Below are 20,303 nucleotides of genomic sequence, written 5' to 3'. Positions count from 1 at the left end.
CCACGTGTAAGTGGCCCTTCCCATCGTTTTGTAATATCCGCGAAGAAGCAAATTCTGCAGAAAGCATAATTCTAGAATATCATTGTCATTGGTCAAAAGTAGAAGTGTTTTTATTGGCCAGTATATTATAATTTTTAATTGGTGAATGTGGCAAACTGGAGTGTTGCTACTGGTCACTTGTAATCACTCTATTTCCTGTTTGTGGCTCCTAGTGTGTGCGAGTCACTTTGTCCGCGTCTTTGAATTTGGATCACTACAGCGGGCGGGCGTGTTTAGTGCCCGTCCCGCAATGGGTCGTCAGCCGCCAAAGGTAAGTGCATTTTTGCCTTATGCTATTTCAATGCATTCTTATTCCCACTTAAAGTAAATTCAGTAATTATGTAGAAGTTCATCTCGTGTGCCAGAGTTTCCTCTAGTTTTCCACATTTTCCAAAATAGAGCATTTATATGACTTAGCATTTATGCTAGTCCGCAACGTTGTTTTATGAGGCAGACCTTCTTTTCTAACTCTAGTTGTAATTGAAGTAACGGTAACACTTTCCTGAATTGTATAATTAATTTTGTTCCGTTCGAGGTTGCCTCCCTTCACTTTGTAAATTCTGAATCTCTATGTCAAACTTGTTCGTGATCAAAGACCTTAATTGTTTCACTTACAGATCTTTAGTTTTGTATCTCAAGTATCAATTAATCCGCAGTTCATTTATTTGTTCATTTATTATTGTATGTTCATTTTCTCAATAATTATTTGTCTGTTGGGTGTATTATTGTAAGTCTTTGCTCTCCCATAACGTCATACATTCCCATTGACCTCATAAGGGCTTCCCGCACGTTCTACTATCCTTTCTTAGTCGTCATTTTTAGGCCTGTAAGTATTCCCTGTATTTGGTTTAATTTTGCATATCGATAAGATACTCATTACATTTCCATTTTCTGATGTCAATACTCCGCCACTGCGTTATTTACAATTTCCTTAGTCATATTATTATTATATTATTTACTACTGGTATTACTTTATTATTACTATTCTTATATTATTATTTCGCATTATTATCATTATTATTATTATGTTTATTATATTATTATGTGTAACCGTAATTGTCCCGATCACGGTTACATAACTCCAAGTCTAGGTACGACCGTGGAAAATCTAGGACTTATTCAGGAGTGTGGCAATGAGCTTGAGCTGCTTCTTCTGCTTCTTCTTCTTCTTCTTCTTCTTCTTCTTCTTCTTCTTCTTCTTCTTCTTCGTCTTCTTCTTCTTCTTCTTCTTCTTCTAAAGGCAGTCAGGCATACTTCCCACCATTGACCCACTTAAAGGTAACTTAAAAGCTCTTCAGTCTGTCCATAGCTTGCCACATGTCCTTTAAGCCTCGGCAGTTCACCAGATCCTATGGGAGCTAGCAAATGAAGTTGTTCTGTTTTGTGTCACTAGCAGCTATGATAACCGAGCCTTCCTGGAAGCGCGTGCCAATATATTAAATGAGATTTACTGTGGTGGACGTGTCTTCGAGAAACAGAATTGTCAATATTTGAGAGTTTCTTTGTTTTAAATCTATATTTCCCTGTAATTTTTCCTTTTCTAATTTCTGTGCCAGGATGAGTGGCCTTAACCATCTGAGCCACTCATCCTGGCACAGAAATTAGAAAAGGAAAACAGTGCCCTAAGGTAAAAGCTGTGGCTGCTCAATAACAAGCCCACAGACATTTTAAGAAAACATGAGGAATCAGCTAAGATGAATATTTCGAAGAATGCTTTCAGAATAGTTTAAAGAAATTTCCAAATTTTTTTGATTGGATGAGATACTGAATTTCAGGTCTGACTCATTGGCTGAATGGTCAGCGTACTGCCCTTCGGTTCAGAGGATCTCAGGTTTGATTCCCCGCTGGGTCGGGGATTTTAATCGCTTCTGATTAAATCTTATCGCTCAGGGACTGGGTCTTATGTATGTCCCAACAATCTCCTCTTTATATTCAGACATCACACCATACTACCAACCACTACAGTAACATGCAATAGTGATTACATCCCTCCATATAGGGTTGGCGTCAGGAAGGGCATCCGGCCGTAAAGCCGGGCCAAATCCACATGCTATGCAGGTTGCACCCGCGACCCCACAGGTGTGGGAAAAGTGGTATAAAAAGAAAAAGTAAGAAGAAGAAGATACCGAATTTGAGAAGATTAACCCCATGATGGTCAGAAACCTCCATAACATACTGTAATACATGCTGTGACACTGTTGCTCACTGAAACTATTTAAATTCGCAAGAGCCTACTATACCATGCCTGAGTCCAAGTAGGCATTCGTATTACCACATATTTTACATCCATCTCTTCTTATTAAAATTTGCAACTACTACATATAACAAATGAGCAGGTGCATTGCGGAGGCTTAAAGGACATCATAGCGGGCTATGGTCTGTCGAACACACAGGTTAAATGTAAATATTATACTACAACATACCTGTAAAAAGCATTATTTTTAATGTTATTGTTTTTACGTTCCACTAACTACTTTTACGGTTTACGAAGGTGCCGAGGACTCAGAATTTAGTCGCAGAAGTTCTTTAATGAGGCTGACTTATTTGAGCACCTTCAAATACTACTGGACTGAGCCAGGATCGAGCCTGCCAAGTTGGGCTCAGAAGGTCAGCGCCTAAACCACCTGAGCCACTCGTCCCAGCAAAAACTTATTTACCCTTTCACTCTGGTGTAGCGAGTACTGTGGCGGGACTCTCTGGACGCGAGCAGCGGTTGGCTCACCGAACTCGCTGTACGGGATACTTGTCTTGCTCCACTCTCCCATCCGCATATGGCTCGCGACGTGAGGAGAGAACAGGAAGAGATTAAATGTATTTTATTTTTAATGTGTATTCGGTCAAATGCTTATGACTATATTTTTAGCACTTTTCATTCAGTCAAAGCTTCCCATCCTCCTTTTAGACCGTGGCTTCGGACACAGCACAGGCGGAGTTGAAAGCTTGTTTTGTTTATTATTGTAAATTTTATCTTTAGTTCCCTTTATTTCATTTTTATTAATTACATATTATATTTATACATAAACATTAAGTTTAAAATACAGTTTTTTACCGACATTAATATTATACAGTACATCGTTTAATAATTAATTTTAGAAGTTCTGGTGGAGTTAGAAACCTGTGTTGTTTTTATTGTAAATTCTATCTTTAGTTACCTGTATTTCAGTTTTATTACTTGCATATTATAATTTTACACAAACATTAATTTCAGATTACAAATTGTTTACTTACATTAATTTGCATGTCATAAGTTAACAATTGCTTTGTCCGGCTCCATGGCTAAATGGTTAGCGTGCTGGCTACAGGGGTCCCGGGTTCGATTCCCAGTAGGGTCGGGAATTTTAACCATCATTGGTTAATTTCGCTGGCACTAGGGCTGGGTGTATGTGTCGTCTTCATCATCATTTCATCATCATCATCATGACACGCAGGTCGCCTACGTCATTAAATCAAAAGACCTGGCGAGTCAAACATGTCCTTGGACACTACCAGCACTAAAAGCCATACGCCATTTCATTTTTCAATTGCTTTTAGAAGTTCTTCTGCGTAGGGTAAGTTTTGAGGCAGGGAAAGGTGCATAATGTTACATTGCATTCGTTACAACACATTTTTGTCTGCTTCCTCTTCTTCTGCACTTTGCAGACAATACAAGTTCTTTACATACTTCACTCGTCAGGAAGATTAAGTCCTGCTGTCAATCTCGAGGGAAGGTCAGATCTCTTTCCTCCACCGGATCATCTTTTTTCAACACTGTATTTTTCAAGTATTTCCTGAATGATTCCCATTTGAAACTTGGCATAATTTATTTTCTTTGCAAATCTGTTGTAGAGGCAATAGGTGCTGAAAAGTGTCATATCTATTATATGAACAAACAGCTGGTGGTACCACTTACAAGATTTTCTTATACTTCCCACCATCTTCATTACCATGTCACTTCTATCCACAGGTCCCATTGATTTGATTTATGCAAATGTGGCTCCATCAATGTAGCAACAGTGTCGTCTGAGATTCCATATCATGTTTCTTTATGTCAGTAGCTGAGCCACAATAAACAATGAAATCTAATATATAATTTGTTAGGACGTCACAAATAACAAATATCTTGATTCCAAAGCGGCTTCTTTTCGTGGGAATATATTGCTTCATTTTCAGTCTGTAATATGTGGTGGGACGGAGAACTACAACTATGGGAAATATAAATTTAAAAGTTTTATTTAATGTGTCTGAAGAATTACTTTTTTGTTTGTAATATTTTGTATTGTGCGAAATGAAGAAATAAGAACTCTGGACTCTGCTGGAATTATTTTATGTAACGGCAAGAAATATTCATTTAAATATGTGTGTAATAATGTTTTCTTAGGAAATAAGCAAGATAATATATTGAACAGTATGAACATTGCAAGATGCAAACAGTGATTTTTTTGTTTGTATGTAAGTTTTATGTAATTCTGTATGTCAAAATTGTAATCTGATGTAAAATGTTGTAAGGTGCTTTATTTTGAAGCTTCCTGTACCGCACGCGCGGTTACCGATGTTGAAACAGGTGATGTAATTTCTCACGCGTCAGTAGGTCAGGAAATGACCATATATGGACATGCAATTGTATTGGCAAACTAGAATCTAGTGGAAATTGTTTCTTATTGGTTAATAGGGATGTATAGAACTAGCATCAACACAGCGCACTGCTGTGGTACTGGGTAAGTGCAATGCGCTCTTCATTTGTCTCCTGTGTACTCATGCCGCTAAAAATCCATGAATTTAAGTTGTTTAAATTGTTATTTTTGTGACTATGCCGAGCTATTGCAGTGTTCCTCTTTGCAAAAATTAGGGAAGCCCATTTTCGTTTCACCATGAGTCGAATCTGACCGAAAACATTAAAGTGTGTTCCCATTATTTTCAACCCAGTAAATTCACGAAAACACTGTTGGGTAAGTGCTATTTACGAAGGGAAATAATTCCTATTTTCTACCTATAAACTGATTAGACATTTCGATAACAACCACCAAATTTATGCGTTTGTATTTAAAGGCGAGAGAGCAAGATTAAAACCGGGCGCTGTTCCATCGCTTTTTCTGTGGACCACGAACACAACAAAAACAAGGAAGAGGCCATACACCAGAAAATTGCCGGATTACCATGATAAGCCTACAATATCGGAATATGCAGAAATCACCTCCTTTTATGTACGGGAAGAAATCGTGAATATACCCGAAGAAGTGAATGTAACATTCATGACTCCCATTTGAAAGACATCAGTACTCAAACAAATACTATAGATAATTTGGTTGTTGAGCAAACAATGCATAATCCTGATGCAATATTGCTTTATACAGGGTTTGTAGACGTCCAACATTGTAATTTGGTGTTTTCTGTTCTTGGAGAAAACAGATACAATTAACAGATATTCCCTCTTGAACCCAGACTGTGTTTCTTCTTGACAGTTAGGAAGCTACGGACCAACAAATCTGACAAGGAACTAGGCCTTAACTTCAGAATCCATAAAACTACTGTTGGGGGAATAATTAATGTTTGGATTAATTTCATGTACCGCCAATTTACAGAGTTGAACATTTGGCCTGGTAGATAAAATGTCCTTGAAAACAGCCCCCTTGCCTTTAGACAGAAATACCCCTTGACTAGAGTTATCACTGATGCAACTGAGATTATAAATAGCAAAACTTGTTCCAAGGGCAAACATTCCACTTTCATACGGCTAACTGGCCTCAACCATTTGGTAGTGGGATGCTGAAAAGTTTATAAATTTTGGCTGCATGTTTCTGAACACTGAATGTAAGTTAATACCAGTCTTAGGGAAGTGCTCTAATGCATAGCTTACAGCAGCAATATGCTTACAACATCCCTTGGGGCCTGCTCCAGCAAAACATTCACATTCCCCTCCTACAATATCACCAGGTACTCCTAAAATAAGCTTCACATTATAGGTCATATGTTTTGTGTACTCGGATTTCACAGCACTGCATTTTAGAATTTCACCCGATTGAAATTAACCTTTTATAAACAAAACAAACTTTTCACTGAAAAGTATGTATTCAGCATAACACAATGATTTGTAGTTGGAAACAGGTGCTCCATCTATTTCCGATTTTCTAAATACGAAATAATCCATCAAATGCAAATTTGTGATAGTGATCTTCACCTTATGACTGATGGTCAAATCTTCAAAGGAACCGGCACTGGGAAACTCAAGAAATTCACGTACCTTTGGTGGTGGACAAGGCTGTGTCTGCAGTCTCATGTAAGCCACCAACCTTAAAAAAATACATGAATCGAAGTCTATAAGCGAGGGGAGCATGTGCGTATTTAAATCTCTATTTATGATTTAAGTCTTGTGGAGGTATATTTATATATTTATCAAGGTACAATACTCAAGTAATTGTAATATTTAGGAAAAGGCATACTGACTCCTATTCATTATTTGGATAATAAAGTGTGTTAGAATTTTCTAATTACTGCTGTACTAATTCTTCCTTCCTCCCGCTAGTTTTAGGATCGCTAGTCCGTAGCTCATTTAGCAGCGTTTAATGCTTAAATGCTGAAAATCATCCGTAATATACTAGGGGATATACCTATACAATTAATTAATATAGTCTTGGAGTAAAATTAGAGAAGATACAATCGGCTTTAGCTCAGAAAACTCGGTCACATTCTATACACTACTCGCAGCTGACTGGAAGAAACATAAGACGATCGCCTTGCACTTACCGAGTACTACACGAGCGCTATCTGGCGCAAACTCTCTCTGCCTACATCCCTATTGTGATCGGCCCACTTCCGGTCTTCTGCCGGCTTTGGGAAAATGATGCGTGTGCTTGGCGTCTATTCCATCTGACCGCCCCTTGGGAACTCCTGCCTTTCCATGGTAAGTGCTATTTTCATGTTATTCTCAATGTTTTCTGATTTGATTTGATTTAATTTAATTCCTTTGGTATTTCGGTATTTCCTTGCTTAATACCATTTTCAAAGTTTTAAATTTAACGTGTCCGAGTTTGCCCTAGGTTCCGTTGCCGTAATTTCAGTTCTTTCACTTACTTTCGTTTTAAACTATACATTGTAAGGTAGCATCACCTTTCTATGTTAAGTCAAGTTTTCTCTAAATCACTTAAATATGTCTTGATTTCGTGTCGTGGAACTGTATTTTGTTAAAGACTTTTAAACACCCTTCATTTGTGAAATAAGGATCAGTTGGCATGTCAAGACCTTGTTTCTTGTAATACTGATTTTGATTATGTTAATATGATGAGTTTCGAGGTGATGATTGTAAATCTTTTCTCCCCCATAATGTCATTCCTCCCCATGGACCTCATAGGGTTCAGGCACCTTCCATAATCCTTCTTAGTTGTCATTTTTAGGCCTGTAAGTGTTGCCTTGTATATGATTTAATTTTGTGTATTGATAGTAATCCATCACGTTTCCATGCTCTGATGTGAATTCACCGCCACTGCATCATTTTACTATTTCTTTCTTCACATTTTATGTCAATATTTATTATTTTTATTATTATTATTTCTGTATCATCATTATTATTATTATTATATTTATTATTATTATTTTTCTATTTATTATCAGTATGTGTAGGCGTAATTGTCCCGATGATGGTGACAAGTCTGCCCTTATATAAAACAGAAGAAGACTTTCATCGATGCACAACCTAGAAAAAATAGGTGTTTGAAGACTTGTGTTCTCAGTCCAATATTCCGACATGCTCAGTTTTTTTAACTCTTATCATAATAAACATTGTGGCAATAAAAATGTAAATATCACTTCCACTCAGACTCCTCATTTTTTCTGGACCCTCCGCCTGCAGCCACCTTCTGAGAAAAGTATCTATCAGTCTCCTCACAGAGAAGAGTCATGAAACTTAACATGCAGCATTGTCCATTAAACTTTTCAGTCCGAAATTAGCTGCGTTGAACTTATGTTTCTTTGGATTCAGGTTCTTCTTTTTCCAATTTAGTTTTCTGCTTGGTGGTTCAGGCACCTGATCTTCATCCTCACTATCATCATAACATAATCAGATTCTATCAATTACTGTTAATTGTGTCCACGTTCTGCCTTGTCAATACAATTCAACATGCAGCAGAGAAAGAAAAGAAGAAGAAGAAGAAGAAGAAGAAGAAGAAGAAGAAGAAGAGAAATTGTGAATTGTTTTGACAAGGCAGAATCTGGACAGAATTAACTGTAATAATTAACTCAATATGGACAATTTGTGGCCATTATGGTCAAGTTAATAGATATAAATTCTATCAAGTCACACTCAAATATTAAGAAATATTTTTGTCCCTTGTTTAACCCTTTCACTATGTCATTCTTTGTTTAATAGTGTGTATTATTATCCCATGTTTAATAATGTTTTTTACAGGTATCTTGTAGTATAATATTAATAATTAACTTGTGGGCTCCGGGATGCAAACTGCATCGCACATGTGGATTTGGACCTGTTTAACAGCTGGATGCCCTTCCTGACGCCAACCCTATATAGAGGGAAGGAGCTGTGCCGCACTTCCAGTGGACTGCGGTGTGCTCGACAGACTGAAGAGCTCTTAAGTTATATTAAACTGAGTTTCCAGACATCCAGCTGAGAATGGTCGTTGTGGGTTATCGTGACCCATAGGCTTACATTTCCATTCACTCCCCCACCTCCAATGGTGACAAAGCTACCGCCCACCCAGTACCTTCCTAAGTTTATCCCCTCCATACAGCACAGAAGGTGACATTCAGTTCGAGCACTGCATTTCTCAAGAAATGGTGTATGCAGGTCATCACGACCCACTGAGACCTTTTGTGTTCATATAAAAATTCTGATTTAAAATTTACATTAGAGTATTTCAGTGAAATGGATGAGAGAGAAAGAGACTATTTATTCTGTGCTAAATAAATCATTCTCAGCAGAAACAGACAATGATCTGGGTGGTGATGAAAGTGATGTACAGATTGATGTTGAACCACAAGAAGAGATACAAGACGACCAAATCTGGAACACCGATAGAGAACAAAGTGATGATAGTGATGATGAAGTAGCTACTAAGGATGAACATTTAGAAAACAACTCTACTTCGGATTGTGACATCCCATTGCTTTATAGAGGCAACTGCACTGATAAAGACGGCACTAAATGGAAATTGTCTGAACCTATACAATCAGTCCATACAAGACGTTGGAGTATTGTGATTCATCTTTCCAGCCTGCAAAGGAGCAGCAAGAGAGGCTAACACACCAATGAAAGCATGGTAGTGTTTCTTCACAGATGGTATTATACAGAAGATCGTTGATTATACCAATATAAGAGAATTATGAATGTGGAAGAGACTCAAAAGAACACAAATCTGCAGGACATAAAGGCATTACTAGGACTTCTGTTTTATGCAGGAGTATTGAAATCATCACACTTGAACACAAACAGAATGTGGAGTGATGATGGGACTGGAGTACCTATTTTTCATTCTGTAATGTCTCAGCAGCACTTCCAATTTCTTCTCAGAGCTCTTCGCTTTGACAATAAAAAGGATTGTCTCATTAGAATTGCTGGTGATAAACTTGCTCCACTGTGCAAGGTTTTTGAATATATAGTAGAGAAGTGTCAAGCAAACTTCAATATAGCAGAATATACCACAAAAGATGAAATGCTGTGGGGATTTTGTGGTAGGTGTCCCTTCTGACAATACATGCAAAATATGGCAAAAATGTGTTTTCCATTGTTGACGCTTGCACTTTCTACGACCTGAACATGGAGGTGTACTTGGGAAAACAACCACAAGGTCAGTACCATCAAATCCACACAAACTCCTGCTGAAGTTGTAATGAGGTTTGTAGTACCTATTTCAGGAAATGGACGTTATGTCACCCATGACAACTGGTTCACAAACGCTCTGCTACCTCAGAACATGTTGCTGCCGTATAACCTAACAACTGTTGGTACCATTAAAAAAGAAAAAAAGACACAGCTTCCTGATTGCTTTGTGAAAAGTACAGGATATGAAGTACATTCTTCCATTTTTGGATTTGGCAAGAACCTTACAACCCTGGCATCCTACATACCAAAGAAAGGACAGGTTGTCATCTTACTTTCAATAATGCACCACAATATACCTATTGAACCTAGCACAGGTGATGCAAAGAAACCATTGATCACTACGTTCTACAATTTAATGAAAGGTGAGGTTGACGTAGTCGATGAAATATCGGGAACATACTCTGTAGGTAGAAAAACAAATAGGTAGCCCCTTACTAGATTTTCTTACCTTATGGATGTGACAGCTATCAATGCACTAGTTGTTTATGCCTAGAACCATAAAATTTAAGAACTTCATTTTTAAGTCCGTATTGAACTGAGAATAATAGATAAGTAAAATTAAAAAATCTACCTTTTCAATACCAATATTAAACTAAACAAGTTATAACATTTACTTGGAACTAGTTTCGATGCTGGTGAGTGTCATCTTCAGCCAAATATGAGAACAGGCAATCGTAAATAAACATATCATCATTATATCAATGCACATATAAACACTCTTAATATGGGACTGTTCTCAGTTTGTTTTTCAAGAATAATTTTAATATTTATAAAGGAAATTTATACATGTTTAATCCTTTGTACTTCTGATCAATTGTGACAAGACCTTTTATTTAAATTGTGAATCTTTCTACTCTAAGTAGAACTCAGGACTTTCAAGATTCCATCTTGAGTTAAATAATTATGTTATGTTAAAGTGTCATTCTAACTGGGACTGTCATATTTACAGAGAAACCTCTATATGTAGTTCGAACTTTGTATAACTTTTTATTTATGACAAGACTTTTATTTATTTGAGAATCTTACGGTTCTAAGACAAACTCAATACTTTCAAAGTTCTAACTTGAGTGAAAAGAATTATGTTGTGTTAAGTGTCGTTCCAATAGTGAATTCAAGAATTTGAAATTGTGAATATTTGAAGTTTTCTCCAGAGGGGCATCATAAGTCCCATATTAAGATGTTTATATGTGCATTGATATAATGATGATATGTTTATGTATGATTGCCTGTTCTCATATTTGGCTGAAGATGACGCTCAACAGAATCGAAACTAGTTCCAAGTAAATGTTATAACTTGTTTAGTTTAATATTGGTATTGAAAAGGTGGATTTATAATTTTACTTATCTATTGGAACCATAAAGATAGGCATCAGGTGAGAAGGCAGTTCTTGAAAGATTTCGCCAAGAAATTGATTAGTCCTTATATGAGGATCCGTTTGCTGGCTGGATATCTTAGCCGTAAGCTAAGAACGGAAGTTCTGCACACACTGAAAGAAAAAGAGATCCACTCCCTGAGGAGCTTCAAGATGATGAGAGTACTAGAAAATAAAAAAGATTCCTGAACCAGAGATTGAGACCAATGAGAAGGTGGATTTGTAAATGGTTTCTTTTTAATCCTGGCCAGAGATTTTGGATTTATTACTGAGTTTCTGTTAATTTTTCATGTTTACTCGTACCAAAAGTTATGTGTGAAAATCTTTGAAAAATTCATTGTGCCTGTTCAAAACTGAACTTTAAAAGTCTCTTTGTGTTCTTCTTAAAAGGTATTAGTGTAAAATTATTTCTGACTTTTACGAATATTCCAGAAAAGAATACCAACCTTTGGAACACATGCAATTAAGTTTTGTATTAACTTTATAAAAATAAATCTGTAGCTGTATAGTAAAAACATAAATAAAAGTACAGTTGTTTCTATGTCCACGATAATAGTATTAATTGATGTACAAACAGAGATAAAAAAATACAAATCCTGACAAAATAAATAAAATAAATAAATATGTCTGACCGAAAGTAGTGGCTTGCTCCGTTCACTTCATCTACAGGTGTGGAGGTAGGGAGAATGTTCTTCAACCTTCTTTTGGGCTAATGGAGGGAGTTAATTTAATCTTGAAAATGTAATATGTAACCTTAACTACAGTGGTTACACAAAACAAGGCGCAAGCACAGTAAGGGGGAAGGTAAGAGCAACTACACAATATCAGAGAACCCTACACACTCAGAAAAACATTAGCTGGTATTACGCGGATCTCCAACAACAACATGTACGTAAATATCAGTACGGCCAACTACTGGACAACAAACGGGAAGGTGGAAAGGGCTGGGAACCTCCCAGAGGCATGGACATGGCTTAGATTGCGGATTCCGAAATAAATCGCCGTGATCCTTAGATTTGAAAAATATTATTTACAAAAGAATATTACAAATACATTCCAAATGCAATCCCGACTTACGAACTATAAGTTCTGTGATATACATAACTTAGAGGTTCTTTGGTAATACCTTTGTAGCAGTATAAATTCAAATTTCAAATCAACTATACATCTAGTTACCAATGCAGTCGTACAATGCAATTTACAGTGAAATGAACAGGTTCTCCAAAATCTAGCGTACCTCAAGTGATACAGAACTACCAGAGGCAAAGCCCAAGGTAAATATATTAACTTACAATCTACATATTTTGTGAAATAAGAAAAGGGGAAGCCTCGAAAACAAACAGGCAAGCCCATCTGAAAAGCTAGGGCGTCCTAAATAATTAATTTGGCGAATCTAGGTTAGGCTAGGGCAGACTCCTATATGAATAGCAAATCGGAACATTACGGAAATTTTAGCAGGAACGGAATTCAAGAATGCTTACTCGAGGATGCGCCATTTCCGAAGCGAGGTGTTGCACATGACGCAGACCAACACAGACTAAAGGCAGATCAGGCCAAGACAAGACCGAATAATCACTATCGCTGCCTCGCTTACTATACAGGGTGAAGCGTAATTCGCGCACTCGGGCGTCGCAGCGCGACTCCTCACATGCCAGCAATAAAAAAATGTCTCTTACAAAATTTCATCTTGCGAGTATATCCGGCAGAAAAACGACGTTGAAGAATAGCAATCTGACAACACTGTAACCACATGTAGGGTAACTACCTCTGTCAGCAGAACTTAGTCGTACTGTACAGTTGGTGCAGTGGATAGAGTTTTGGGTTAGCATGCAGGAGGTCGAGTGGTCGATCCTGTGTTGAGGCGTATGTTTTTTTTTATTTCGTAAATGTAGTCCAGGTGGTATGGTATCTGGCATCTTAATCGTCAACAGCGATTGCAGCGGGTCCTCTAGAAAACCATTTGCACTTACATACTACGATCCTAGAAATGGACGAACAATCGTTTTCATTGGTCAGCTTTGAAAGGCGCCCTTTCCATGTCGTGAGCGTGAATTTAATCGCACCACTTCATCTACTAGATGTGAAGCCTGTTTGTTTCAGCTGTCTATTTCTTATTATTCAAACCAGGTATTTGTTGTTTCAGCATTACAAAATGTTGTAAATGTAGGATACATGTGACCTAAGAAACGGTGTCTTACTGTATTACAGTAGGTAATGTCAGATGGAAATTAGCAAATAAAAAAATGCGCCTCAACCCAGCATCGAACCATCGACCTCCTGCATGCCAACCAAAAACTCTACCCACTGCACCAACAGTATAGCACGACGAGAACGTGCTGACAGCGGTAGTTACCCTACATATGGTTACAGTGTTGCCAGATTGGTACTCTTCAACGTCCGTTTTCTACCGGATATACTCGCAAGACGAAATTTTGTAAGAGACATTTTTTTATTGCTGCCATGTGAGGAGTCGCGCTGCGACGCCCGAGTGCGCGAATTACGCTTCACCCTGTATATAGGAAAACTCTGGCTTGGAGTAGTCAATCAGAATGTATGAGTCCGCCCATCCCCTCCTAGGTTCACCAATCACAATTCCTACTCCCGTCGCGAACTTTAACTAACATTCTCGAAGACACACGTTCGCGAATCTTCCATTTCCAGAATAGTAAGAAAATTCCTTCTAGAAAACATAACCCACAAAAGGCACACACCCTGTTCAACAATTTTCTAGATACTTCCAGTAAGTACAGAATAGAAATCTACCATTTACAATTACATATGTTACAAATATTACACAGTACAGGTTAGGTCATTACAAATAAAACATTATATTATACTTTACAAATAAAGTCTTCAAAAACACTTTCCACTTCCACAATATTGTTCACCGGTGACATAATATACTTTGTAATGCTTCTAGGAGAGGCTACGGGCCTCGTTGGCTAGAAAGAATAAGATTTTTGAAGGACATGTTAATGTATGAGATCTGTTTTTAATCTAGTCTGTCATTTAATGAAGTTGGTTATGAGGCTGAGCTTCTGTTGTTTTGTATAATCTAAATTGTTGGGCAGATTCGGCGGTCAGTACTACTTCGCCCTTATAGAAATGAATTTGTATATGGCCAAACGACTCGTAAACATTTGCGAATTGTGTTGTGATACTCGAGTGAGAATGTATTCGAGAAACACCCCACTCATGTTATGAAGGGAATAGTGGAGACTTTGTATAGTGTACGGGCAGGACCCCATTTGAAGCAATGTTTATTCTTGTTGGAATGCATTATAGTAATAAATATCTAGCATAGCAGATGGCCTTGGTTTGCGCTAACTTTTCTATTGCAATAATAATAATAATAATAATAATAATAATAATAATAATAATAATAATAATAATAATAATAATGGCTTTACATCCCACTGACTACTTCTAGAGCCTTCAGAGATGCCGAGGTGCCAGAATTTAGTCGAGCATATTTACGTGCCAACAAATTTACCAATACAAGGCTGATGTATTTGAGCACCTTCAAATAACACCAGACTGAGTCAGGAATGAACCCACCAAGTTGGGGTCAAAAGGAAAGAAGGCCTCAACTGCCTGAGCCACACAGCCCGGCACTTCCTCATTATTGACTGCTGTGTACTCTGAATAATATACTTGAACCTGGGCTGTTAATTTGGAAAAAGATTACTCCGTTTGTCTTTGTGAAGTCATACTTTCTCTGTCCTGTGATATTCGAGAATCCCTTTGTTGCTCAGTTTCATTCTTCTTCTTCTTCTTCCTAGCATTTTCCCGCTGGTGCAGGATCCGCTGTTCTAATCTTGGCTCGCCATTTTGCACGGTCTTGGGCATCATGTGGTCTTAAGTCCAGAGTCTTCATATCAGCATTCATTGTGTCATGCCAGTGCTGCTTTGGATGCCCGCGTGGTCGTTGCCCATTAATTTCAAAGGTATGGGTGAAATTGGCAACTGTTCCAGGTGCAGCACGCAGGAAATGACCATACAATTAGAGACGTTTTTCCCATGCCTTCTCAGTGATGGGTGCAATGCCCATATGCTGGCGGATGATATCGTTTTTGACATGATGCAGGAGTGTGATGCCCATCGACCAATGGAGCATACGCATTTCCATGATTTGTAATTGGTGCTCTGTAGCTTTGTCAGCTGGTCAACATTCAACATTGTATAAAGCAACAGGACATACTATCATGCGGTATATTTTGGACTTCAGATGTAGTGGCATCCTTCTGTTGCAGAATACACCTGTGACTTCCCTCCATGTCATCCATGCTGCGTTTATCGTACTTCGCACTTCATCACATAGCCCACCATCAGTCTGTACGTGAGATTCTAGGTACCTGAAGCTTACAATCTTTGTTAAGGTCTCTCCATCCATTTGAATTGAGCTGTTGCTTGGGATGGTTTTCAGTTCAGTCTAAGACCGTATTGTGAAAGACGGGTGTTCCAGTCTTCAACTTGATACTGCAATCCATTCTGGTGGTATCAGCAAGTGCGACATCATCTACATATACGAGAGTCCAAGGGATAATTCTCTGCAGGTCCCGTGTAATTGTATCCATGACGAAAGCAAAGAGCAATCTTCATTGTGTGTGACAGGAGGCGAATTGGACAGTAATTTGCACATTATGCTGGGTCACGTTTTTGCTTAAATATAGGCACAGTGATGCTTGTAGCACAATCACTGGGAACAGAGTCAGAGTCAAATATGGCATTGAAAAAGTTGGTCAGCCAGTTGATCACAAGTTCTTTTAATTTATGCAACTTACACAAGTCTGCCGGAAGATCATCTGGTCCTGGCACATTTTGGTTCTTTATATTCCTGATGGCTTCCTCTGGTGTAATGTGTCAGATAGGACCTGCTGTTGGATTACTTTCTGGAGTAGGAGGATGTGGGAACCCTATGTTGAAAATCTCTTCAAAGTAATGTTGCCAATATTTGAGGATGTCCTGCTTGTCCTGTAATCGCTGACCATCTTTGCCTTTTATGCACACATAATGCTCAATATCTTGTGCTGACTTTGTTCTAGCTTTGGCCAGCCAGAAGATAGTTTTCTCTCCTTCTTTTGAATCCAGTTTTGCGTACAGGTCATTATGACTGTGCCTAGCTTAAGCGACAGCTTTCTTAGCCTCACGTTTGGCTATGACATATCTTTCCCTGTTCTCTGGAATCTTCTGTGAAACCCAATTTCTATATGCCTTCTTCTTTTCATGCACTTTTTCTTGGATATGGACCGTCCATAACCACATTTGCTTGTCAATACGGTTGGAACTAGGTTTTGTTGTACCCAAGGTTGCTGTGGCGGTAAAAAAACGTTTTCATTCAACAGTCCAGAATTGAATAATTTGAAGTATTAGAAGTATTTAGAATTGACACTCGTTCAGAGAATATTATTCAAGAATGAACATTAAAACAGCCAGGCTGAGTGTCTCAAACAGTTGTGGCACTGGTCTTCTGACTCCAACTTGGCAGGGTCAGTCCTGGCTCAGTCTAGTGGTATTTGAAAATGCTCAAATAAATCAGCCTCGTGTCAGTAGATTTGCTGGCATCTAAAAGAACTCCTGTGAGAGAAAATTCCGACACCTCAGCATCTCCAAAAACAGTCAACAGTAGTTAGTGGGACGTAAAATCAATAACATTGTGATTGTGAATACCAAGTACCAATACGGACATGAAACTGATAGATTATAACATTATTATTGTTAATATTAAAACTAGGACTCCATTTCTTTTATATACGAGGGTTGGGGCAAAAGTCACGGCAACTATTTTTTTTCTTGAAGATACCAGTCCGGTTGGTAAATGTGACACATACAGACAAAAGGACAGGTGTTAACTACATGTGTGGACAATGAATAGCACTGAAACATTGTAACACACCAATTTATTACGGTAGTATACAGGGCAATATGGCCTTCCTGGTGCAAAAGAATGACAACACGGTACACATAAAGTTGACATGACAAACCTGGGCCTAAAGACCCTCAAAGTAGTCCCTTGCTACTGACACCACACGCTGCCAACGATGTGGGAGGCGCTGAATACCATCTGCCTCAGCATTTGCCGCACCATGTGTGAATCGGGTCACCTGTTGGTGTACAGCATTAGCAATGTCTTCTTGTGTTGCAAACCGCCTACCACGTAGTGGTTCCTTAATCTTTCGAACGAGATCAAAGTCACAGGGCGAAATGTCGGGAGAGTACGGTGGGTGCTCCAAATCTTCCCATCCCCAACGTTACAGTAGCTGCCCTACACACTCTGCTTTATGTGATTTTGCATTGTTGTGCAGGATTATTGCACTGTCCACAAGATCCGGACATTTCTCCTGAATGCCACGTCATACCTGTCGCACCAGGAAGTCCCTGTAGTACTGTGCTGTCACTGTTCTGACATGTGGAACAAAGTGGCAAACAATGATACCCCCAACGTCATACGCGACGATCACCATCAATTTGACTGGGGAAGGATTCTGACGGACCTTCTGCCTCCTTGGTGATCCAGCATGTCGCCACTCCGCGGACTGACGTTTTAGTTCTGGTTCGTATGAACTGGCCCAAAATTCATCGATGGCGATTATTTGTGACAAGAACCGATCGCCGTCCTGTTGCCAGCGTTCAAGGTGGTCGGAACATATTGCATGGCGCACCCACCTTTTAACTTCCGTCAGTGCATGCGGTACCCACCGTGATGCGATTTTGCGCAGTTGCAGCTCATTATGCAATATCCTGTGGACGGTGCGTTTCTCGAAGCCACTTGCCCTCTCTAACTCCAGTAGTGTCCATCGTCTGTCTTCAGCCAGGAGCTGCTCAATGACGGCACATGCCACGTCAGTCCGCACACGGACAGGTCGTCCCGAACGTTGCTCATCACTGGTTGACACACGTCCTTGCTGAAACTTTCCTACCCACTGTGCTACTGTACAGTATGGTAGGGCATTATTCCCAAGGGCTTCCACTAATTCACTGTGACATTCCATCACATTTTTTCCTCGGAGAACAGCTATTTTGATGTAAGCACGGTGCTCAACACGGGTTACTTCCATCTCGCATGACACTCCCCAACTGACTGATTTCACAGCCCTCGCTGCGGTACTACCAGCTATCACATAGCCATCTGTTGTTCTGCATACATACTATGCCTGCAGAACTTCCACACGACACATATACGTTTATAATCCGTTCACATATCTACAAGAAAAAAAATAGCTGCCATGACTTTTGCCCCAATCCTCGTATATGAATGTTGGATTTTTTTTATATAGGCAATATTTTGGCATTCAGAAAAGACTTGCTAAATCACCTACTTCCATCCATTAACATTTTACCTTTAGGATGAACATTTTTATTTTACAGTAGGGTAACCTATTTTCCTTATATTAATCCACTACACTATGCAACAGAATAGTCTATCTGCCCATCATTTTCTGTATAAAATTTCAATAATATATCAGAACTAATAGAAGGACTTTATGGTAAGGTGTGATTTCTTTCATATGGTGGTCACATATAGAAATTTGATTTCAGAAAAGAAAATGTTCTACAGAGATGTCCTTAAATATCCATAGATGGAGTAAAATATGTTATGAACATACCAACAACAGTTCCATTGGGAAGGTGGTATGGGAGTCCTAAGGCATTCGTTCGGGCATGAACTTCCAAAGAGAAGCGCTCAACAACAGCTGCAATTAAAAAATTGACAACAGTAATGTTTTATATTATAAAAATATTATAACATTGATTGATTGATTGATTGATTGATTGATATTATTAGGGCTTAAATATACAGTTGATCAGCCCCAGAGGATAAAAGAAAAAGACTCTGCTACTGGAAGAAAGTCAAGAATTAACTATTACAAAATATTTTATAAATTATAACAAACAAACCCCACGGCACTACAGCCCTGATGGACCTTGGCCTACTAAGCAACCGCTGCTCAGCCCAAAGGCCTGCAGATTACAAGATAACACATGGTCAGCACAAAGAGTCCTCTTGGCTGTTATCATTAGCTTTCTAGCCTGGGGCCAATATCTCACCATCAGGTAAGCTCCTCAATTGTTCTCACGTAGGCTGATTGGACCTCAAACCAGCCCTCAGACCCACATAAAAATCCCTAACCTGGCCGGGAATCAATCCTAGGACCTCCAGGCAAGAGGCAAGCAAGCTACCCTTAGACTGCGGGGCTGGTATATGGCCATAGCCTTGGAACTTCCAAGTTTACATGGAATCTAAACTACAGGAATGAGACTTAATATTTAAATCCCACTTGTATTTTCAACAGCCTTGGTATTAACCACATGAATCCTGTGAGTAACAAAATGTCAGTGTGGTTGAAAATTAATTAATTAATGAATGAATGAATTAATTAATTAATCAATCAATGATCTGCATTTAGGACTGTTGCCCAGGTGGCAGATTCCCTATCAACTGTGCATTTAAAATGTGTGGAAATTTATCAAACATTTCCCTTGATAAGTTATTCCAATCCCTTACTCCTCATCCTATAAATTAATATTTGCCCCTATTTGTCCAGTTGAATACTAACTTTATCTTTATATTATGACCTTTCCTACTTTTAAAAGCTCCACTCAAGCTTATTCATCTACTAATGTCATTCCATACCATCTCTTTACTGAGAGCTCGCAACACACCACTTAGTCTAGCATCTTGTCTCCTAACTCCTATGTCTTCCCAGCCCAAAGTTTGCAACATTTCCTTAACACTACTCTTTTGTCAGAAATCACTGAGAACAAATCATGATTTCCTTTGGATCTTTTCCAGTTTTGGTATCAAGAGTCCTGGTGTGGGTACCATACACCAGAACCACCATACTCTAATTGGAGGTCATACCACAGATTTGGGCCCAGGAGATAACCTGGGGGAGTCGCTGCGAATAACTTGAGACTCTAGCAAAAAAGATGGGGGTGATATGCGATTATAAGAACTCAGCAAGAGAGTTCTCTCAGCTTCTGTCACCTCAATTCTCCAACTTCCACCTACACGTGATGCTCCTGTTGAGGTGAGCAATTCAGTGGAAGGTTGGGTAACCAACCCCAGCGGGAAACTGATT

General features: G+C 38.8%; 1 protein-coding gene across 4 annotated transcripts in view; it reads right to left on the bottom strand.

The window, feature by feature from the left end:
- The window catches only part of LOC136873850 (angiopoietin-1 receptor), a 540,166-nt gene that overhangs the window by 424,850 nt on the left and 95,013 nt on the right, over window positions 1–20,303 (bottom strand). For all 4 annotated transcript variants that reach the window (XM_067147131.2, XM_067147132.2, XM_067147134.2 and 1 more), the window contains one exon: window positions 18,828–18,914. In XM_067147131.2, the coding sequence (XP_067003232.2) occupies window positions 18,828–18,914 (87 nt within the window). The remainder of the gene's footprint in view (window positions 1–18,827; window positions 18,915–20,303) is intronic.

This window comes from Anabrus simplex, chromosome 5, assembly GCF_040414725.1.
Source record: "Anabrus simplex isolate iqAnaSimp1 chromosome 5, ASM4041472v1, whole genome shotgun sequence".
In the NCBI taxonomy this organism is placed as follows: domain Eukaryota; kingdom Metazoa; phylum Arthropoda; class Insecta; order Orthoptera; family Tettigoniidae; genus Anabrus; species Anabrus simplex.
The sequence above is the reverse complement of the archived record's forward strand: the minus strand, read 5'-3'. Positions and strand labels throughout refer to the sequence as shown.